Raw genomic sequence first — 23,890 nt, forward strand, 5'->3', positions numbered from 1 at the left:
GCAGCCTCGACCTCCTGGGCTCAAGCGATCATCCCGCCTTTGGCTTCCCAAAGTGCTGGGATTATAGGAATGAGCCATTGTGCCCAGGCCCATCCATACTCTCTACACAGTTTAGCTGGTATCCAATGCCCATAATACATGCCACTTTCCTAGCCTTCTTGGCAGTTAGTTGTGGTCACGTGACTAAATTCTAGTAAGATGAAACTAAAATGGAATGTGGTGGCTACTAGAGCCTTTCTTGTCAACTCTTTTTGTTTTTTCCTTATTTTTTTTTAAGAGACTGGATCTCGCTACATTGCCCAGGCTGGACATGAACTCCTACGTTCAAGGGATCCTCCTACCTCAGTTCCTCCCCACCACGCAGTGGCTGGGACCATAGGAGAGAGCCACTGCACCTGGCTTCAACCCTTTCTTTCTACTCTTCTTTATTGCTTCAATCCTGCTGCCTAGATTAGAATGCAGGCATCCAGGATTGATTCCAGGTTATGCTCAGTGGCAGAAGAGAAAAGGCAGCTGGGTCTGGGAAACCATGGCTCACAGCTGTAAACGCGGTGCTTTGGAAGGCCAGTGGCAGGAGGATTGCTTGAGCCTAGGAGTTCGAGACCAACCTGAGCAACATAGTGAGACCCCATCTCTACAAAAAATTTAAATTAGCCAGATATAGTGGCATGCGCCTGTGGTCCCAGCACTTTGGGAGGATTGCTTGAGCCCAGGAGTTCAAGGTTACAGTGAGCTATGATCTCACGACTGTGCTCCAGCCTGGGTGACAGTGAGACCATCTCTAAAAAAATAAAAAATAAAAAATAAAAAAAAAGAGAGTGGAGAAGGAGAGGAAAAAGAGGGGGGAGGGGAAAGAAGGGAAGAAGAAGGAGGAGGGCAGAGAAGCAAAGGGGAGGAGAAGAGGGAAAGGGGGAAGGGAAGACAGGAAGTGCCGGAAGGGTGACAGGAGCAGAGGCCCAGAGATTACACTGGAAACTGTTATGATGCTTTCTGGTACAAGTTACAGAAAACTAATTCAAGATGCTGGAAATAATAAGGTAATGTGTTTATTATCTCAAGTATGAAGTCCATGGATAGGATGGGCTCAGGCATGGAAAGTATAGCTGGGCTCTAGCTCCACAAAATGGCTACCTGCATGATAGCAGGTATCATGCTAAAAGCATTGCTCAGAGGAAGAAAAGGGAACTTTGTCCTATATCTCTTTCTTAAAAGTGAAGAATCCTTTTCTAGAAGCTTCCCAGCAGACTTGTCATCCAGTGTCACTGTCCAGAACTAGATTATATACCCATTATCAAAGCAATCACAGGCAAGGAGAGTAAAGTGACCAGGAATAGTAAACCATTCATACAAGATCTACCTCCAGAACTGGGGATGGGATCACCATCCCCTGAGTCACACAGGACAGGGATAGACACAGGACCACTACTATGGTTGTGCAAGTTGTGTACTGCACAACTCCAGGAGGCCTCACTCACAGTCATTTGTAAGGTTATTATGACAAATTTCCAGCAGATGGCAGTAAAGTGCTTGGGAAAAGGGCATCTTTTTCTGACTTTTCTGAAGTCACAGCAAGCAGACAAGGTAGATACCTAACAAAATCAAGATTCTGTTAGAAGGAATGTGGCGGGGGTGGTGGGAAATGAGTACTTGACAGGTAATGAGAGTTCTGCAGCAGAAGGTAAATAATCTAACTTACAGTAAACCTTTTAAAATTATATATGGTAAATTCTATTTTAATGAAATAATCCATTCCAGGTTTAAGAAAAATGTTGAATATTTTTATTGAATTCCAATATAGTTACTCTGAAAAAACAAATTAGACAGATATCCTAAACTGAAAATCATGATGTACAAAACCCACTGTCATTACCAATAAAAAGTTTAAAATAAAGTGTCAAGATTGATTTTTACAAGAACAGCATTCATATATCAAAAACCTCTCTCTTTTTTATACCAAATGATTAAGGTATACTGAAAATTACACACCTCAAGAAAATATATCAATAGATGAAATATTATCACTGAAGATTAGTCACATAAGGCATGATTAGTTTTAGGAAATTTAAATAAAATATTAAAGTTCCTTCATGATTTCTGTCAACTACATGTCCACAGGGGGGAAAAAAAAAAAAAACATAAGTCAAAACTAAACAGGCAGACAAATGATAAAGTTGGGAATACATAGCGATGTCAGGAATTTGTTTTTTTTTGAGACAAGGTCTCCATCTGTTGCCCAGGGTAGAATGCAGTGGCGTGACTGTGGCTCACTGCAGCCTCAAACCCCTGGGCTCAAGCAATCCACCCTCCTCAGCCTCAGCCTACCGCGTATTTGGGATTACAGAGCGTGCCACCATGCTAGGCTAATTTTTAAATTTTTGTAGAGATGGGGGTCTCCCTATGTTGCCTAGGCTGGTCTTGAACTCCTCGCCTCAAGCAATCCTCCTGCCTTGGCCTCCCAAAGTGCTAAGATTATACATATGAGCCACCACATCTGGCCTAGGAAGTTTTGTTGTTGTTGTTTTTTGAGACAAAGTTTCACTCTTGTTGCTGAGGCTGGAGTGCAATGGCCTAATCTCGCCTCACTGCAACCTCCACCTTCTGAGTTCAAGCGATTCTCTTGCCTCAGCCTCCCAAGTAACTGGGATTACAGGCACGTGCCACCACGCCCAGCTAATTTTGTATTTTTAGTAGAGATGGGGTTTCACCATGTTGGCCAGGTGGTCTCAAACTCCTGACCTCAGATGATCCACCCGCCTCAGCCTCCCACAGTGCTGGGATTACAGGCATAAGCCACTGTGCCCGGCCTAGGAAGTATTTTTCAAGTAAGAATGGGCAATCAATTTCCTATCACCTCGATCATGTTCTCTAAATATCAAAGCAAAACTGTACAGATGATATGATATAAAACGCAGGGGGTTTTCTTTGGATCAGTTTACACTTGAGGTCAATAATATATGCAACGTATGCGATGAAACGGAATTCCTTTCATATCTTCCCTATGGTCATGGGCATAGTCCCATAAGTAATAATCCAGAAGAATGGAATTGATCTCTCCATTAGGTTTTTCACCCTTTTGTTCAATAAGCTCCAGAAGACAATCCCGGATCAGCTCAACACACCAAAGCGAGCACCCTCTGATTTCCACCTCTTGCCTGTCTCCATACGAGAGCATTTCTCCTGCAAGGGGGAAAAGCAGTAAGAAAAATTAATAGTCAGTGATACATAATCTACTTGAACTTTCCTGTAGAACAAAACAGAGTATTTAAATGGTACTCATTTTAAAACTGTAAATCTCAGACTTTATTTTTGGTAATTTAAATCATTTCAAAACTTTTGCACTGATTTTAAATTACAAGTTAAATTCCACAAAGACAGGGGCCATATCTGGCTTGTCTCAATATTCTCAGGAGCTAGCATAGCACGTTGCACATACTAGCTCCCCAATAAATATTTGATAAATGAGTAAGTGGTAACCATAAATTTAAAACCATGACTGCTAGTTATTAAAAAGATGGAATTTAAAATTGGGTTTGATACCAGAAATAAAATTATTGTAGGCTGGGTGCAGTGCCTCACCTCTGTAATGCTAGCAATTTGGGAGGCTGAGGTGGGAGGATTACTTGAGCTCAGGAGTTCAAGACCAGCCTGGGCAACATGACAAAACCCTGTCTCTACAAAAAATACAAAAATTAGCCAGGCATGGTGGTATGTGCCTGTAGTCCCAACTACTCAGGAGTAGTAGTCCCAGCATGGTAGTATTGCCTGTAGTCCTAGCTACTCGGGAGGTTGAGGTGGGAGGGTCGCTTGAGTCCAGAAGACAGAGGTTGCAGTGAGCCGAGATCACGCCATTGCACTCCAGTCTAGGCAACAGAACCAACCGTATCTCCAAAATAAATAAATATTTATTTTGGGAATATCTGATCCTGCAAGGTAGGCACTGGCTGTGTCTTACCACTGAGACTAGAGTAGGACTCATGGACCCATGTCTATATGCAGCAGCCAGATGCAAACTGTAGTGAGCTAGGTAGTATACATAGTGCTATGCAAAGGTACTGTGTGTTTCCATATTTTTCTTATGAGAGAAGTCAGGAAGTTTGATTTTTATGTGAAATCTCCTAATTTTCAAGTGTTGGAAACTAATTAAAAATTGCTAGGCCATTTTTCAGGCCAAACCTAACACAACTGCAAGCTGTATTTGGCCTCTGGCCACCAAACTGCACCCATGCACAAAGTCTCACAGTACCCAGGATATCTTGTGACCTTAAGTAGTGTTACTTATGCCCCCTCCATCCAACTCTCCCATGGGCTTAGGCACTGGTCAGTGGAACAGGTGGGGAAACAGTGATTAACCAGGTTCCTCCATTTCCTTACTTTGCCCCAGGGGCTAGCATAGAAGCCCATACCTTCCTCTTCAGTTTTGCTGTTAATCACTTCCTCCAAATTTGACTATCAACTTGCTAAAACTGCCAAATCAACCAACAGAGTGGCCACGGAGGCAGACGCTCCCACCCGAGTAGAGCTATCAGGTAAGACACTGCTCCACTTGGCGGCTGGACTGTAACCTTGAGGCAGAGGTACAAAGTTAAGCAGCACTCAGGTTCCTGACCCAGGATCATAAATGTCTGTTGTTTTAACCACTAAATTTTAGCGTAATTTGTTACACAGCAATAGATAATAGTAGTGGGTTGAACTGTGGCTCATAAAAAGATACATTCAAGTCATAACACCTGGTACCTGTGACTTTGACTTTGTTTGGAAATAGGGACTTTGCAGATGTAATCAGGTGAAGATGAGGTCATACTGGATTAGGATCAACCTTAAATCCAATGAAGGAAAGGCGAGACCCCTTCTCTACAAAAAATGGAAAAAGTAGCCAGGCATGGTGGTATGCACCTCTAGTAGCCCCAGCTACTCAGGAGGCTGGGGCTGAGAAGGGAGGATCGCTTGAGCCCAGGAGTTTGAAGCTGCAGTGAGTTATGATCATGCCACTGCACTCCAGCCTTGGTGACAGAGTAAGACCCTGTTTCTAAACAAAAAAGAAAGCAAGCAAGAAAAGAAGAGGATACAGGTCGGGTGCGGTGGCTCATGCCTGTAATCCCAGCACTTTGGGAGGCCAAGGCGGGTGGATCACCTGAGGTTAGGAATTCGAGAGCAGCCTGGCCAACATGGTAAAACCTTGTCTCTACTAAAAATACAAAAATTAGCCAGGCATGGTGGTGGGCACCTGTAATCCCAGCTATCCAGGAGGCTGAGGCAGGAGAATCATTTGAACCCAGGAGAAGGAGGTTGCAGTGAGCTGAGATGGCGCCATTGCACTGGGCGACAAGAACAAAACTCCGTCTCAAAAAAAAAAAAGAAGAAAAGAGGATACAAAGAGACAGGAGACACAAGGATAAGAAGGCCATGATTGGTGTGATGCAGCTACAAACCAAGGAATGCCAAGGACTGCTGGAGCCACAAGGTACTGGAAAGAGGCAAGGTAGAATTATTCCCAAGAGCCTTTAGAGGAAGGATGGTCCTGCCAACATCTTGATTTCAGACTTCCAGTCTCCAGAACTGTGACACAATACATTTCTGTTCCTTGAAGCCATCTAGTTTGTGGTAATTTGTTATGTCAGCCCTAGGAAACTAATGTAATAACTAATGCAGCAACTTACAGTATGGGATAGAACATGGACTTCAGACAGAAAAAGACATTTAAGTGGACTGACATAGATTAGAGTCAGGGAAGGTAATATGGCCCAGGTATTTGGTCTAAAAACTGGCCCTGGAATCACAGTGAAAAGCTAACTTTAGTTAAATTGCATTGTTAGTCTTTATAATTGGCCAAGTACTATGTCTTTGGTGAAGAGATGGGTTAAAGACAGTGGACAGAAATCTAAGTGGCACTTCCAAGGGTTGTCCCTGAGATACCCAGATGAGGGGAGAAGGGAAGGAATATAAATGTAGCAAATCCTCAAGTTTGGAAGTACCATTGGAAGCCAGTTAAGGAAGGTCCTACCTCACCTGGTCAAACTAAGCTGGTCCTAGATTTCACTTAAGGTAGTTTTTAAAAATGAGTACACTATACTTATGTTTGTTACATTACATTTACAGTTTGTTTATTTTTGGTCTAGTTTTGCAGTAACATACCTTTTGGAAAACAAAATCCAAATTTTACTTAAATGCACTAAGTGGCAAAAGAATTTGTCCACCCTGTATCAAACTAGCTACGGATAGGAGAGTACCCTTTTAGAAGCAAGGCATAAATGGAGGCAGTAATGAGTGCCAGTGGATATTGGAAAAGAGCCTCTGGAGTTGAAATGGATGGGAGAAGAAAATTCTGACATCTCTGTACAACTATGCTGGATGATCCCTTCTCACTAGGGTTTTTCTCATAGTAGCAGAGACAATTAAGTGCCATAAAAACTGAGAAGGAGATAGACAAATCACTATAAGTGAGGACAGCATTTGAGTGAAGCCTCTGTGATGTATAGGATTTGAATTGAAAAAAAGAAGCTGGGCGTGGTGGCTCACGCCTGTAATCCCAGCACTTTGGGAGGCTGAGGAGGGTGGATCATCAGGTCAGGAGTTCAAGACCAGCATGACCAGTGTGGTGAAACCCCGTCTCTACTCAAAATACAAAAATTAGCCAGGCATCGTGGCATGCGCCTGTAATCCCAACTACTCAGGAGGCTGAGGCAGGAGAATGGCTTGAACCTGGGAGGCGGAGGTTCTGGTGAGCCGAGATCATGCCACCACACTCCAGCTTGGGCAACAGAGCGTCTCAAAAAAAAAGAAAAAAAAGAAAGAAAGAACACTGGACGATGGAAACCATGTAAGAGAATACTCAGAGACAGGAAGGAACAGTGTGTACAAAACAAAAAAAAAGCAGCTTAATATGGCCATATGAAAAATAAGCCCTGATTGCTAAATGTTGTCCCTTTTAAAGGTATCCAACAATTAGTGACCCTTGACATGGGCATGATGACAAAAAATAGCATGTTCTTTTTCAAATGAGGAAATGGAAGACAAAACAGATTGCCCATGGCAGCATAAAAACCTAGTAGAGCCAACCATAGGAATAATGGTACCTTTATATTCTGTGTTATTCTGATCTGGGGGATTCAAATCTATTTCACAAGAGGAAATTATTCAATCATAGAATCTACTTCTTTTAAAAAATACATAAGGCCGGGGTGGTGGCTCACACCTGTAATCCCAGCACTTTGGGAGGCCGAGGTGGGTGGATCACAAGGTCAGGAGATCGAGACCATCCTGGCTAACACGGTGAAACCCCGTTTCTGCTAAAAATACAAAAAATTAGCTAGGTGTGGTGGCGGGCGCCTGTAGTCCCAGCTACTCGGGAGGCTGAGGCAGGAGAATGGCCTGAACCTGGGAGGCGGAGCTTGCAGTAAGCCAATATCGCACCACTGCACTCTAGCCTGGGCAACAGAGTGAGACTCCGTCTCAAACAAACAAACAAACAAACAAAAAAACATAAAGAGGCCAGGTGCAGTGGCTCACGCCTGTAATCCCAGCACTTTGGAAGGCTGAAGTGAGAAGACTGCTTAAGCCCAGGAATTCAAGACCAACCTGGGCAACATATTTTTTAAATAAAATAAAATAAAGAAAAAAGTAGCAGAAAATTTTGCACCTAAAAGAGAAATTAACATAAAAATCATATAATTATTTTCCTCATACAAGGAAATGTTATAAGCTAATTTTCACACAAACTTTTCAACCCAATTTACCTAAGCTTATATATCATAAGGCTCCTAGTCTTGATATCAATAATCATATCCAATAATGGCGAATAAGCCTAAGGAAGTGAGTGACTTGTGCAAGATATCCCAGTGCAGACCTTGGAGTCTCTTCACTCAAAAGCCAATTCATATTACCTATCTTTCAACCTACCTTCATATAACCATGTAGTGTGCTCTTCAGCTTAACACTCTTCAAATACTATAACTGATGAACTATCAGTGTTACATGCTTTCATGTAACATAAATTTAGGTTTCATTAGGCTATGAAATTATAATGTTCAAATAGCACAATTTTCTACAATATCCACATTTCACAGTGTAAACAAAAAGAAAAATCATTTTCTCTATATTTTGTCTTTGCATTTTCTTTTACATATACTATGAACAATAAATAGTACTTTTTTTTTTAAAGCAAAGGAGACCTTTTGTAAAAGAAACTAAACCGAGATCCAACAATTCATAGTATAACAAAGAATGACTTAAAGTTGCAAACCTTTGAGAAGCTTCTTCAGTAGGTCATCAGAGTATTTCAGGGCTCCAAGATGAGCAAGAACCTGAGGTAATCTATAATCAGCAAACATGGTGATACTGGAGATGTCCTTGAAGCAGCCATCTCCTTTTCCTTCCAATACACTCCACGTATCTGCTACAAGGATTTGGGCTCGTTTGTAAAAAGAAACTCTTTTCCCCTGATGAATGAAGAGAATATAAACGTTATTTGAGTATCTGAAAGCTTTATATATGCTATTTTTTAAAGGTGCAGTTGAAACATTTTCTAAAAGGCAGAATAATCTTACTTTGTTGGTAAGAATTTATAGATTGGCCGGGCACCATGGCTCCCGCCTGTAATCCCAGCACTTTGGGAGGCTGAGGTGGGCAGATTGCTTGAGCCCAGGAGTTCAAGACCAGCCTGTGAAACATGGCATAACTCCAACTCTACAAAAAAAAAAAAAATTAGCCGGGCGTGGTGGCACACATCTATGGTCCCAGATACTCAGGAGGTGAGGTGGGAGAATCGCATGAGCCTGGGAGGTCAAGCCTGCAGTGAACCGTGATCACACCACTGCACTCCAGCCTGGGTTACAGAGGGAGACCCTGTCTCAAAAAAAAAAAAAAAAAAAAAAAAAAAATTCATAGATCTTTTACAGGAAACAAAAGGATTTAATGAACATTAAATTTTCTATCACTCCAAACTCACTTCCCATTTTTCAAGGCACATAAAATACAATTTATGTAATCTTGATACTACTTACTATTCTTTTTCAATGGCATTACTATTACTTGATATACAGATTTCTGCAATATAATCCTAGGGCTTATTATTATTATTATTTTTTGAGACGGAGTCTTGCTCTGTCGCCCAGGCTGGAGTGCAGTGGTGCAATCTCGGCTCACTGCAAGCTCCGCCTCCCGGGTTCACGCCATTCTCCTGCCTCAGCCTCCCGAGTAGCTGGGACTACGGGCGCCGTCACCACGCCCGGCTAATTTTTTGAATTTTTTTAGAAGAGACGGGGTTTCACTGTGTTAGCCGGGATGGTCTCGATCTCCTGACCTTGTGATCTGCCCGCTTCGGCCTCCCAAAGTGCCGAGATTACAGGTGTAAGCCACCGTGCCTGGCCCAAGGGCTTATTATGTTAAATGTGTAGATAGCATTCCTTTTGAAAGTTTCTTAAATTAAAACACATGTCTGTTTTTCTGATTGCAATATAATTCAAATTAATTGTATAATATACAGCCAAGTATAGGCCAGGCATGGTGGCTCACGCCTGTAATCCCAGCACTTTGGGAGACAGACAGGAGGATCACGAGGTCAGGAGTTCGAGACCAGCCTGGCCAATATGGTAATACCCCGTCTGTACTAAAAATACAAAAATTAGCTGGGTGTGGTGGCGATCACCTGTAGTCTCAGCTACTCAGGAGGCTGAGGTAGAAGAATTGCTTGAACTTGAGTGGCAGAGGTTGCAGTGAGCCGAGATCGCACCACTGCACTCCAGCCTGGGCAACAGAGCAAGGCTCTGTCAATAATAATAATAATAATAATAATAATAATAATAAATACAGCAACATATAAAGAATAATCATCCATAAGCTCAGGTCTGAAGAGAACCACAACATTCATTTTTAACTGTTTCCTTTCAGATAATATGATTAACTTATTTTATAAAGACATTAATTGATCAACAGCTAGAAAATGATCATATTTACCAATTTTGGAAATGCTCAAAGTTGATATGTAAGTCCAAATATGAAAATAAAATAGCCAATTATATTTATACATAGAAAAGACAAATTTAACCAAGCATTAGTGGGTTATAATTTAACTAAAAAATTCTAGCTAAGTGTGGTGGCTTACACTTGTAATCCCATCAATTTGGGAGGCCAAAGCCAGAGGATTGTTTGAAGCCAGAAGTTCAAGACCAGCCTGGAAAACGATGAAACTCCATCTCTACAAAACACGGCGAAACCCCGTCTCTACAACCACCACACCTGGCTAATTTTCATATTTCAGTAGAGATGGGGTTTCACCATGTTGGCCAGACTGGTCTCAAACTCCTGACCTCAGGCGATCCGCGTGCCTTGGCCTCTCAAAGTGCTGGGATTACAGGCATGAGCCACCATGCCTGGCCTACAAATATATATATATTTTTTAAATTAGCCAGGCGTGGTGGCACGTGCCTGTAGTCTCAGCTACTCACCAGGCTGAGGCAGGGGGTTTGCTTGAGGTAGAGGCTGCAGTGAGCTGTGATCACATCACTAAACTCCATCCTGGGCAACTGACTGAGACTCTATCTCAAAAAACAACACCCCAAAAACACTCTGTAAATCTACAAATGCAAATCAGCCTAGATTATGGAAAAACATAGATAATTACAATCAACTACTAGTCCTAATACCAATAGTAATAACCTTAAATAATGTTTTATAAATGTTTATCAATATTACTAGCTCCCAAAATATATCCTGACCACCTTGGAGGAGAATATTTTAACTTGTAAATGACATAAACAAATAAATACGAGATTAAAAGTTTAAGGAAAGGCTCTATATAAAAATTCCTTAAGATGACACTACAGATTCTTTTATTTACTAAGAAAATGCCAATGATACCCTGTCATAACAAGAAATAACCTAATATTGCTTAACCTTAAGATATGCCTATTGTGACAGATCCAGACCTATTTTTATTATACTAAATAAATTAAAACTTCTAAAGCTACATTTAAGAAAGTCAGAATTTGCATCTCCCTCTCCCTCGTCTCCCACTTTCCAGGGTCTCCCTCTGATGCAGAGCGGAGGCTGGACCGTACTGCCGCCATCTCGGCTCACTGCAACCTCCCTGCCTGATTCTCCTGCCTCAGACTGCCAAGTGCCTGGGATTGCAGGCGCGCGCTGCCACGCCTGACTGGTTTTTGTATTTTTTGGTGGAGATGGGGTTTCGCCGTGTTGGCCAGGCTGGTCTCCAGCTCCTGACTGCGAGTGATCTGCCCGCCTGGGCCTCCCGAGGTGCCGGAATTGCAGACAGAGGCTCGCTCACTCAGTGCTCAATGTTGCCCAGGCTAGAGTGCAGTGGCATGATCTCGGCTCGCTACAACCTCCACCTCCCAGCCGCCTGCCTTGGCCTCCCAAAGTGCCGAGATTGCAGCCTCTGCCCAGCCGCCACCCCGTATGGGAAGTGAGGAGCGTCTCTGCCTGGCCGCCCATCGTCTGGGATGTGAGGAGCCCCTCTGCCCGGCCACCCAGTCTGGGAAGTGAGGAGCGCCTCTTCCCGGCTGCCATCCCATCTAAGAAGTGAGGAGCGTCTCTGCCCGGCTGCCCATCATCTGAGATGTGGGGAGCGCCTCTGCCCCGCCGCCCCGTCTGGGATGTGAGGAGCGCCTCTGTCTGGCCGCAACCCCGTCTGGGAACTGAGGAGTGTCTCTGCCCGACCGCCACCCCGTCTGGGAGGTGAGGAGCGTCTCTGGCCGGCCGCCCCGTCCGGGAGGGAGGTGGGGGGCAGCCCCCCGCCCGGCCAGCCGCCCCGTCGGGGAGGGAGGTGGGGGGCGCCTCCGCCCGGCCACCGCCCCGTCCGGGAGGTGGGGGGCGCCTCTGCCTGGCCGCCCCGTCTGGGAAGTGAGGAGCCCTTCTGCCCGGCCGCCACCCCGTCTGGGAGGCATGCCCAACAGCTCATTGAGAGCGGGCCATGATGACGATGGCGGTTTTGTCTAATAGAAAGGGGGGAAATGTGGGGAAAGGAAAGAGGGATCGGATTGTTACTGTGTCCGTGTAGAAAGAAGTAGACATAGGAGACTCCATTTTGTTCTGTACTAAGAAAAATTCTTCTGCCTTGGGATGCTGTTAATCTATAACCTTACCCCCAACCCTGTGCTCTCTGAAACATGTGCTGGGTCCACTCAGGGTTAAACGGATTAAGGGCGGTGCAAGATGTGCTTTGTTAAACAGATGCTTGAAGGCAGCATGCTCCTTAAGAGTCATCACCACTCCCTAATCTCAAGTACCCAGGGACACAAACACTGCGGAAGGCCGCAGGGTCCTCTGCCTAGGAAAACCAGAGACCCTTGTTCACATGTTTATCTGCTGACCTTCCCTTCACTATTGTCCTATGACCCTGCCAAATCCCCCTCTCCGAGACACACCCAAGAATGATCAATATATACTAAAAAAAAAAAAAAAAGTCAGAATTTGTTTTCCAGAGCAAGTATACATTTTCATTTTCTGAGAAAATGGTGTAATGTCTCTAAATTAAATTAAGGGGCTGAAGGAACAAATCACAATTTAAAACATTCCTACATTATGCTATCACCCGATATTCCTAAACCTATCTAAATATGACAACTTGGCAATTGTTCCTCTATATAAACTGGATTTATATATGGCAACCAGGTTTCTAGTTCAAGTCTAGTTTATAAAACAACACAAGACATGGCTGGGTGCAGTGGCTCATGCCTGTAATCCCAGCACTTTGGGAGGCCGAGGCGGGTGGATCACCTGAGGTTGGGAGTTTGAAACCAGCCTGACCAACATAGAGAAACCCCGTCTCTACTAAAAAAAATACAAAATTAGACAGGCATGGTGGCATATGCCTGTAATCCCAGCTACTCGGGAGGCTGAGGCAGGAGAATCACTTGAACCCAGGAGGTGGAAGTTGTGATGAGCCGAGATCACGCCATTGCACTCCAGCCTCGGCAACAAGAATGAAACTCTGTCTCAAGGGAAAAACAAAAACAAACAAACAAAAAAAACCCAGCAAGACATAAGACTGAACTTATAAAAATGTCTATTAAACACAATTACTACACCATCAAGTTTATTATAATAGATAGAAGCCATTATCTGCTATTTTTAACAAGATTCATAGAGCAAAATGGAAAAAACTAGAAATCAAACTTACATAGCAACCCACATGGAAAAAAACAAAAAATAAAAATAAAATCAGTGCTAGCATCTAAGAAAACATGTAAATTATCATGTCACTGCTGTTTCCATGGTAGCAGACTAGTATATATAAAGAATAGATTATAATAGATATAATAATATATTAATATAAAAAAGGACAAAAAGATTTAAGGGAGGAATCAAAAATAAATTCAAGTAATCTGTAAAACATTTTCCTTTTTTTTTTTTTTTTTTTTTGGAGACGGAGTCTTGCTCTGTTGCCCAGGCTGGAGTGCAATGGTGCAATCTCGGCTCACTGCAACCTCTGCCTCCCGGGTTCAGGCCATTCTCCTGCCTTAGCCTCCCGAGTAGCTGGGATTACAGACGGGTGCCACCACGCCTGGCTAATTTTTGTATTTTTAGTAGAGACAGGGTTTCACCACGTGTGCCAGGCTGGTCTCGAACTCCTGACCTTGTGATCCACCCGCCTCAGCCTCCCAAAGTGCAAGGATTACAGGTATGAGCCACCACGCCCGGCCATCTATAAAACATTTTCTTGGTAAGCTCATTATGGTTTTAGAAATCAAATGATTTTTGTAATCAAATTCTGGATCTCTAAAATATTAACTGGTATCACTAAAACTACTAGTAGATCTCCAAATAACAATTGCTTACATGTTTCATGATATTGTTTTGTGATTTAAATATTTTCTAAATCGTACCTTTATAAAATAATTGTCAATAAAAAGCTCTATGACCATGAGTTAATTTCTTTTCTTTTCTTTTCTTTTTTTTTTTTTTGAGACAGGGCCTCACTGCCGCCTAGGCTGTGGCTCAATTCAGTGGCTCAATCACGGCTCACTGCTGCCTTGACCTCCTTGGGCTCAAGCAATCCTCCCACCTCAGCCTCCTGAATAGCTGGGACTATAGGTGTTCACCACCAAGGCCAGTTAATTTTCTTGTTATTTTGCAGAGATGAGGTTTCCCCATGTTGCCCAGGCTGGTCTTGAACTCCTTGTGCTCAAGCAATCCTCCCACCTCAGCCTCCTGAATAGCTGGGACTATAGGTGTTCACCACCAAGGCCAGTTAATTTTCTTGTTATTTTGCAGAGATGAGGTTTCCCCATGTTGCCCAGGCTGGTCTTGAACTCCTGGGCTCAAGTGATCCACCCACCTTGGCCTCCCAAGGTTCTAGGATTACAGGAAAGAGCCATCGCACCTGGACAGTTAAGTTTTTTGAAAAAATTATTCCATAATTTTATCATGAATAAAGTTCAAGGATTACAAAAGTTAAGAACAACATAGGCCAAGTGCGGTGGCTCATGCTTGTAATCCCAGCACTTTGGGAGGGAGGCCGAGGTGGGCAGATCACCTGAAGTCAGGAGTTCAAGACCAGCCTGGCCAACATGGTGAAACCCTGCCTCTACAAAAATATAAAAATTGACCAGGCATGATGGCGGGTGCCTGTAATCCCAGCTACTCGGGAGCTGAGGTGGGAGAATCGCTTCAACTTGGGAGGCGAAGGTTGCAGTGAACCGAGATTGTGCCATTGCACGCCAGCAAGACTCCATCTCAAAAAACAAAAAACAAAAAACAAAGGCTGGCATGGTGGCTCACGCCTGTAATCCCAACACTTTGGGAGGCCAAGGCGGGTGGATCACCTGAGGTCAGGAGTTCGAGACCAGCCTGGCCAACATGGTAAAACCCCATCTCTACTAATATACAAAAATTAGCCTGGCGTGGTGGTGCGCGCCTCTAATCCCAGCTAACTCAGGAGGCTGAGGCAGGAGAATCGCTAGAACCTGGGAGGCAGAGGTTGCAGTGAGCCGAGATTGCGCCATTGCACTCCAGCCTGGGTGACAGCGAGACTCTGTCTCAAAAAACAACAAAAAAAAAACTAAAAATAAAAAATAAAATGTTATCTATTGAAATATCAAAAAGCTTATGTTTTTTATATTTATCAGTATGTCACAGTAACAGTAATAGTCATAAGAAAGCCAATTTGCTAATTAGAACTTTTACAAAGTTACTGCATTACTCTAAATCAGAGTAACTTGAAGAGCTTAAAAAATAGCTCTTCTTTCACCTATTCATCAGGCTCTTTGAGGGTGGTGTTTTGGAAATATATCTGAATTTTAAGCCTCCTAAGTGATTCTGGGGCACAGCCAGGTTGGGAAATCACTGATCTAAATCTATCTAAATTAAAAATTGTTAACTTTATTAATCTGTTCATGTCTAAAAATGAATGATAATCTCAGTAAATAGGTATACATTAAAAACACATGACTAGTTTGTGCAAATTGTTTATTTTTATTTATTTTTTTGGGGGGGACAAGGTCTTGCTCTTCCAGGCTGGAGTAAAGTGGAACTATCACAGCTCACTGCAGCCTCCACCTCCTGGGCTCAAGCGATCCTCCTGCCTCAGCCTGCTGAGTAGCTAGAACCACAGGCATGCCACCACGCCTGGCTAGTTTTTTAATTTTTTGTAGAAATGGAGTCTCACGTGTTGTCCAGGCTGGTCTCGACCTCCTGGGCTCAAGCAATCCTTTACCTCAGCCACCCAATGTGTTGGGATTATGGGCTTGAGCCACCATGCCTAGCCCATTTTGGGGATTTTTCTGTAAAACTGTATGTTAGAAACAAGTACTCATGAGAAATGGTTTCTGTACCAATTTTCATTTAAAAATGTATCAGATTAGGTCAGGCGCTGTGGCTCATGCCTGTAATCCCAGAACTTTGGGAGGCCAAGGTGGGTGGATCACAGGGTCAGGAGTTCAAGATCAGCCTGGCCAATATGGTGAAACCCTGTCTCTACTAAAAATACAAAAATTAGGCCAGGTGCGGTGGCTCACGCCTGTAATCCCAGCACTTTTGAGGCCGAGGCGGGCGGATCACCAGGTCAGGAGATCAAGACCATCCTGGCTAACACGGTGAAACCCTGTCTCTACTAAAAATACAAAAAAATTAGCCGCGCGTGGTGGCGGGCGCCTGTAGTCCCAGCTACGAGGGAGGCTGAGGCAGGAGAATGGCGTCAACCCAGGAGGCGGAGCTTGCAGTAAGCTGAGATCGCGCCACTGCACTCCAGCCTGGGTGACAGAGCAAGACTCCGTCTGAAAAAAAAAAAAAATACAAAAATTAGCTGTGCGTGGTAGTGGGTGCCTGGAATCCCAGCTACTCGGAGGCAGAGAACCGCTTGAACCTGGGAGGCGGAGGTTGCAGTGAGCAGAGATGGTGTCACCGCACTACAGCCTGGGTGACAGAGTGAGACTCTGTCTCAAAAAAAAAAAAAAAAGTATCAGATTGGCTGGGCATGGTGGCTCAAGCCTGTAATCCCAGCACTTTGGGAAGCTGAGGCAGGCAGATCACTTGAGGTCAGGAGTTCAAGACCAGCCTGGCCAACATGGTGAAACCCTGTTTCTACTAAAAATACAAAATTAGCTGGGCATGGTGGCGGATGCCTGTAATCCCAGCTACTTGGGAGACTGAGGCAGGAGAATCATTTGAACCCAGGAGGTGGAGGTTGTAGTGAGCCAAGATACTGCCACTTTCTGGTACATTTTTTAAAAATTGAACTTTTCAGCAAAGCAAAACCAAAGCACTGTGCTATAAATGAAATGCAGTTCTTTATAGCAGTGTGAGAACAGACTAATACAATTGAATTCTTTTTTTTTTTTTTTCTTGAGATAGAGTCTTGCTCTTGTCGTCCAGGCTGGAGTGCAGTGGCATGATCTCAGCTCACTGCAACCTCCAGCTCCTGGGTTCAAGTGGTTCTCCTGCCTCAGCCTCCTGAGTAGCTGGGATTACAGGCACCCACCACCACACCCGGCTAATTTTTATATTTTTAGTAGAGACAGGGGTCTCATCACGTTGGCCAGGCTGGTCTTGAACTCCTGACCTTGTGATCTACCTGCCTCGGCCCCCCAAAGTGCTGGGATTACAGGTGTGAGCCACCACACCAAGCCAATTTCTTTTACTTTTTCTTTTATTTTTTTGAGATGGAGTCCAGCTCTGTCACCCAGGCTGGAGTGCGGTGGCGTAATCTCGGCTCACTGCAACCTCCCCCTCCCAGGTTCAAAAGATTCCAAAAGAATTTTACAAAAACAAAATCCGGGTGCAGCCTGTGAGGGTCCAACAAAATGATCATCATTTGTTCAAGTACACTGTGTATGAAAAAGAAAACACAAAATATATATACAGTACACTGAACTTTTCAAGAAATACTTTTTTGAGATAGAGTCTAATTCTGTCTCGCCTAGGCTGGAGTGCAGTGGTGCAATCTCGGCTCACTGCAGCCTCCACCTCTCGGGTTCAAGCGATTCTCCTGCCTCAGCCTCCTAAGTAGCTGGGACTACAGGTGCATGCAACCATACCCAGCTTATTTTTGTATTTTTAGTAGAGATGGGGTTTCACCATGTTGCTAGGCTGGTCTTGAGCTCCTGACCTCAGTTGATCCACCCACCTAGGCCTCCCAAAGTGCTGGGATTACAGGAGTGAGCCACCGAGTCTGGCCAGAAATACTTTTTATTAGGGAGAGGTTAGTATACATTCTGATCTTCAACCAATAAAGTAACCTTCTTGAAGTACTAAAAATACTTAATTTTCCATAAGGAGAACATTACATGGAGGGTTCCATGTTTTTTAGGTTTGAAACATTTTAAAAGGAAAAAAAAAGGAAGTAAAGAATGAAATATTGATTAGAAAACATAAGAAATGAGATGAAACTCCATCTCTACTAAAAATACAAAAAAACTTAGCCAGGTGTGGTGGCATGCGCCTGTAGTCCCAGCTACTCAGGAGGCAGAGGCAGGAGAATCGCTTGAACCCGGGAGGCGGAGGTTGCAGTGAGCTGAGATAGTGCCACTGCACTCCAGCCTGGGAGTCAGAGCAAGACTCCATCTCAGGGAAAGAAAAAAAAAAGGCCCGGCACAGTGGCTCACGCCTGTAATCCCAGCACTTTGGGAGACCGAGGCGGGTGGATCACGAGGTCAGGAATTCAAGACCAGCCTGGCCAACATGGTGAAACCCCGTCTCTACTAAAAATACAAAAATTAGCCTAGCGCGGTGGCGGGCACCAGTAATCCCAGCTAGTCGGGAAACTGAGGCAGGTGAATCACCTGAACCTGGGAGGCGGAGTTTGCAGTGAGCCAAGATCGCGCCACTGCACTCTAGCCTGGGTGACAGAGTGAGACTCCGTCTCAAAAAAAAAAAAAAAAAAAAAAGGAAAGAAATGACGCCAGCGTGGTGGTTCACGCCTGTAATCACAACACTTTGGGAGGCTGAGGCGACCGGATTACCTGAGGTCGGGAGTTTGAGACCAGCCTGGCCAACATAGTGAGACCCCGTCTCTACTAAAAATACATAAAATTAGCCGGGCGTGGTGGCGCATCCCTGTAATCCAAGCTACTCGGGAGGCTGAGGCAGGAGAATCGCTTGAACCCGGGAGGCAGAGGTTGCGGTGAGCCAAGATCACGCCATTGCACTCCAGCCTGCGCAACAAGAGCAAAACTCTGTCTCAAACAAACAAACAAAAGAAAACATAAGAAATGACTTTGAAACACTACTTGATTTTGTTAGTTTCTTCCACAAGGAATACACTTAAAAATTTAAGTTTTTATTCTTAAAATGAGTTCTGGAAGTAAAAGAGTTAACTCTGAGATGATTAAGACTTCTAAAATCCCCAACAGAAGCAACTCACCTCAAACAGAGTCACATCTCTGTAAGAAGGAAAACTTTCAACCACCAGGTGCATTAACTTCTGCGCACTATTCTCACTTTCTCGGACGCAGTTGAGAAAAGAGCCTCCAAACTTCTCCAGCAGAATTTTCCCGGTTTCATTGAGAATCCGATGCCTCTCTTCTACTAAAGGCATGGAAACGTCTGTGTCAGAACGAAGTATATTCCGAACCTGATCCAGGGTCACTGTCGCGTAGTACGAGGCACTAGTTATTGGTATCCCTTTAGTGAAAAAATAAAATTCAGAGGACCAATGTCATACTTCCATATGCATTAAACCCTTGCTTTTACAACATGGAATTAATATGAAACCAAATGAGTGTTATAGGAATGCACCAAAAGTGGAAGAATAAAAAATCTAAAGCAAAACTCTCATTTTCTACTTGTTCATCTGTACTTATTCACCCATTTCTAACTATTGCAATATTACATCAGATGTATTCTGAGTAAATTGCTTTATAACATCGGTCCTTTTGTTCTTCAGGTGTCATTCAAATGGCATTCTTTATAAAACTGACTTTTATGCTACTGTAACTTTTATGCTGCAATGATAAATATTAACATCATTTTCCACTAAAATATGCCCCTTTTCATACTTCTATTTTAAGCATAAGGACTTGCAACGAACTTCAGGTTCGCTTTCCATTATTCCATCTCCCAACCCGCTCCTTGGAACTCCCCTACACACACCCCAAGTAAATGGAAACCTCAAAGGCCGTTAGGTCCGACGGCAAGTATGGCACCAACCTTCGTCGAGGGCTCTGTTGACGGCGGCGCACAGGGACCAGTACCCACTGTATGTTTTCCCTCTGTACCTCACCACACACTTGTGCTCGTCCTGCTCCGACCAAAAGGAGAAGTTGAGCGTGTCTGTCACGAACACCCAGTTGATCGCGGCCTCGTCGGCCGCCCTGGGGTTCAGCTCATGAAGGGCTTTCCACCCCTCCACGCGCAGCTCTGGCCCCGCCGCCTTGGCCAGCAGCAGCTCTGCCACCCTCCGTACGCCTCCGCTGTCAATAAACACATCCCGACTGTTTTCTGCAATGAATTTAGAGGATTCCCTGGGATTTAGGAGCCCGTCCATTCTGCCCTTTGGGACCCGGCGGGCCAAACTCTTCCCGCCCTAGGCGGGTCAAGGTCCACTCTGCGCCTTGCGCTACTACGAACCGCGCGATCACAGGGCCTAAACAAGGTCCCGCCCTGCCAGGGAGTGGCACCGAGAACTTAGTGCAGCCAAGGTAAAGGTTCTCTCCCGCGGCGTTGCCCTGATTAGGAAACCGGAGAGACCCCGGGGCAGCTCGCTGGGCAGAGGCCGCAAGCACTTCCGGGAAAGCGGTCCCGTTCACGCCCTCTCGGGCGCGCTCTCAGGCTCCGCTTCCGGTTCCAAAGGTCTGGAAACTGCTAAGGGTCCGGCGTTCACCGGCCGTGAGTTGCCCACCCTGGGAGGTGCATGGCTTTGCCATGTTGTGCCTTTTCTCACCCCGCTTCGGACAGGTGGGACTCGAAGACGGCGACTCGCCGCCTTGCCCTGGGTCGCGATGCCCCCACCCCGCTCCCACCCCTCTCCTTTCCCGCAGCCTGAGCAAGACGCCCTCGGCAACGCCCCGCATCCGGGCTCCTTGGCCTCGAAGAGCATTATGGCCGTAGATCTGGGTGCTGAGGACTGAGCCACCCCCAGACTGCGACATGGGCGGCGGTGCCTCCTTCCCCAAGCCCCAGGGAGTGTTTTTTTGTTTGTTTTGTTTTTTGTTTTTGTTTAAGTGAATTCCTGGCCCATTTGGCCGAACGAACGTTAGGATTAGTTGGAAGGTTTGGAGAAATGGATGAGGAAACAAATGTGTTAAATTGTTAAATTAACCTTGTGTGCCTGGCAGTGTACTTAAGTACTAAATCTCACCTAGGCTGGGTCATGACGAAAGCGGCTATTGTGATCCCGCTTTTGCAAGTGAAGCTGAGTGGTTCATTGATTAACCCCCATCACAGCAATGGTTTGGGCTAGGATTTAAACCTTTGATAATTGAGCCCCCTAAATCGAGGGCACTTTATGAGCCAATCACCAGTGCCAACCATTCTGGTCAGTCAAATAGTAACTATATCAGTGGCCCTACTGAGAAGACATTAAAAATGAGGAAATAAGTGTCTCACAACTGCAAACTTATACAAGTACCTTATATTAGGAGAGAGGTGTAGAAGCCAATTTAGTGATGATCCAAATTTGACTGGTGATGAAGTTTTAGTATAAAGGTATGCATTTTTTTTCCTTTTGGAGACTTAAATCTCCATGGATAACGTTCACATCTTTGAAAATCACCTATTAAAAATAATCATCAGTACCCATCTCTAGTTACCGACAGGAAAATCTTGGTATTTTTGGAGGATTCGGAGCTTTTAAATTTGTTTGTTTGAGACAGAATCTCACCCTGTCGCCCAGGCTGGAGTGCAGTGGCATGATCTCAGCTCACTGCAACCTCCACCTCCCCGGTTCAAGTGATTCTCCTGCCTCAGCTTCCCAAGTAGCTGGGATTATAGGTGTCAGCCACCACACCTGACTAATTTTTGTATTTTTAGTAGAGATGGGGTTTCCCTATGTGGGCCAGGCTGGTCTCAAACTCCTGACCTCAGGTAATCCACCCTCCTCGGCCTCCCAAATGGAGCTTTTTTTTTGAGACGGAGTCTCACTCTGTCGTCCAGGCTGGAATGCAGTGGCACAGTCTCGGCTCACTGCAACCTCTGCCTCCTGGGTTCAAGCAATTCTCCTGGCTTAGCCTCCCGAGTAGCTGGGATTATAGGTGCCCGCCACCACGCCCGGCTAAGTTTTGTATTTTTAGTAGGGACAGGTTTTCACCATGTTGGCCAGGCTGATCTCGAACTCCTGACCTCAGGTGATCCGCCCGTCTTGGCCTCCCAAAATGCTGGGATTACAGGCATGAGCCACCACACCTGGCCCCAAATGGAGCTTTTAAATTTGACAGCTGTTACCCTAGAAAAGCAGATCTTCACTCCAGTTTCTTCATTTTGGTAAGAAAAAGGAACTTTAAGGACTCCACTATGATACTTTTTCCAGAAAAAGTCACTAGTACATTAATACAGTTGTTAAGGAAATGTAAGTCTGTTGGCTTGGGATTTTTCCTTTCTACCACAGCACCTAAGTCTTGGGAGACAAATTGATTTAGCAAGGAAATCTAGCAATCTGCAAAATAATCCAGAAGGGTAAATAACTTAGACCCTTTTCTCTCACTGAGGTTTATTGACAGAAAAAAGTCAAATGCCGGCCAGATGTGGTGACTCACGCCTGTAATCCCAGCTTTTTGGGAGGCCAAGGTGGGTGGATCAGTTGAGTGCATGAGTTCGAGGCCAGCCTGAGCAACATGGGGAAACCCTGTCTCTACCCAAAACACAAAAAATTAGGTGGGTGTGGTGGCATGCGCCAGTGGTCCCAGCTACTAGGGAGGCTGAGGTGGGAGGATCATCTGAGCCCAGGAGGCAGAGAGATTCCAGTGAGGTGAGATTGTGCCACTGCACTCCAGACTGTGAGAAAAAGTGAGACCCCCCCCGTTCCCCCTCCCACCCAAAAAGTCAAATTCCTGCCTATGTTCAAGGTATTTAAGCACTAAAAGTAGTATACACAAGAATAAAACATGCCTCCTTCACTCAACGTTGAGATAAATCAAAACTGTGTGTGTCTGGGATTTTTGTTTTTGTTTTTTTAAGTGTGTCTACAAGATGCTGAGAATACAAAAAGTGAGTTGGGCTGGCCGTGGTGACTCAGGCCTGTAATCCCAGCACTTTAGCAGGCCAAGGATCACTTGAGCCCAGGAATTTGAGACCATCCTGGGCAACATGACAAAACCCTGTCTCTACAAAAAAAAAAAAAGAAAAAGAAAAAGAAAACATTAGCCAGGTGGCTGGAGCCTGTAGTCCCAGCTACTCCCAGAGGCTGAGGTGGGAGGATCCCTTGAGCCTGGGAGGCGGAGGTTGCAGTGAGCTGAAATGGCACCACCGCACTCCAATCTGGGCAACCCACTGTCTCAAAAAAAAAAAAAAAAAAAAAAGTGAGTTCTTCACCTACTGAACATGGTTTTCCTGCTTTTTCCTTCCCAATAGATACTGTGATACTGTTTAGGAATCCATCTCTCAACCGCACTCCCTTGTAGCTTAGTTTAGCATCCTCAGACTCAAGGATAGTCAGGACTGGTAATATCACCCTCTTGCCAGCAACTGGATTAGGTTTATGCATATTTCCCAGTTCACCTCAGTGAGTTGCAAGATTTGCAGAATGCTTGCAGAAAAGCTTTTCCTCACTCTTCCAGGAGAATTTTCAGAAGTGATTCAGGCTCCCTCTGGACCTGATTGACCTTGAATGTAAGGCCTGGAATTGCTGCAGTCCTTTTGATGGCAACCTGAGTTTGTTTTTTTGTTTTGTTTTGTTTGAGATGGAGTCTCGCTCTGTCGCCCAGGCTAGAGTGCAGTGGCCCGATCTCGGCTCACTGCAAGTTCCGCCTCCCGGGTTCACGCCATTCTCCTGCCTCAGCCCCCACCCCCCCCGCCCCGGTTCTATCAGCCGCCACCATGCCCGGTTAGCCAGGATGGTCTCGATCTCCTGACCTCGTGATCTGCCCACCTCGGCCTCCCAAAGTGCTGGGATTACAGGCATGAGCCACCGCGCCCGGCTTTGTTTGTTTTTTTTTTTTTTTGAGACGGAGTCTCGCTCTGTCGCCTAGGCTGGAGTGCAATGGCGCGATCTCCACTCACTGCAACCTCCGCCTCCCGGGTTCAGGCCATTCTCTCCTGCCTCAGCCTCCCGAGTAGCTGGGATTACAGGTTCCCGCCACCATGCCCGGCTAATATTTTGTATTTTTTTAGTAGAGATGGGGGTTTCACGATGTTAGCCAGGATGGTATCTATCTCCTGATAGAGATAGATAAATCTTTGGCAGAAGCTGTACCCCGTAGGCATAGGCTTTATTTATTTATTTGAAACAGGGTCTTACTCTGTCACACAGACTGGAGTGCAGTGGTGGAGTCATAGCTCACTGCAG

The 23,890-nt window shown here is 44.9% G+C and overlaps 1 protein-coding gene across 1 annotated transcript; it reads right to left on the reverse strand.

Moving 5' to 3' along the window:
- Nucleotides 1–1,756: 1,756 nt before the first annotated feature.
- QNG1 (Q-nucleotide N-glycosylase 1) lies at nt 1,757–20,427 on the reverse strand. The gene is made up of 4 exons (XM_016961036.3): nt 19,600–20,427; nt 18,815–19,074; nt 8,240–8,435; nt 1,757–3,177 (listed from the first exon to the last, which is right to left on the reverse strand). The coding sequence occupies exons 1-4, from the start codon at nt 19,934–19,936 to the stop codon at nt 2,945–2,947; spliced, it is 1,026 nt and encodes a 341-aa protein (XP_016816525.1). The 5' UTR covers nt 19,937–20,427; the 3' UTR covers nt 1,757–2,944.
- Nucleotides 20,428–23,890: the final 3,463 nt, after the last annotated feature.

This window comes from Pan troglodytes, chromosome 11, assembly GCF_028858775.2.
Source record: "Pan troglodytes isolate AG18354 chromosome 11, NHGRI_mPanTro3-v2.0_pri, whole genome shotgun sequence".
Classification (NCBI taxonomy): domain Eukaryota; kingdom Metazoa; phylum Chordata; class Mammalia; order Primates; family Hominidae; genus Pan; species Pan troglodytes.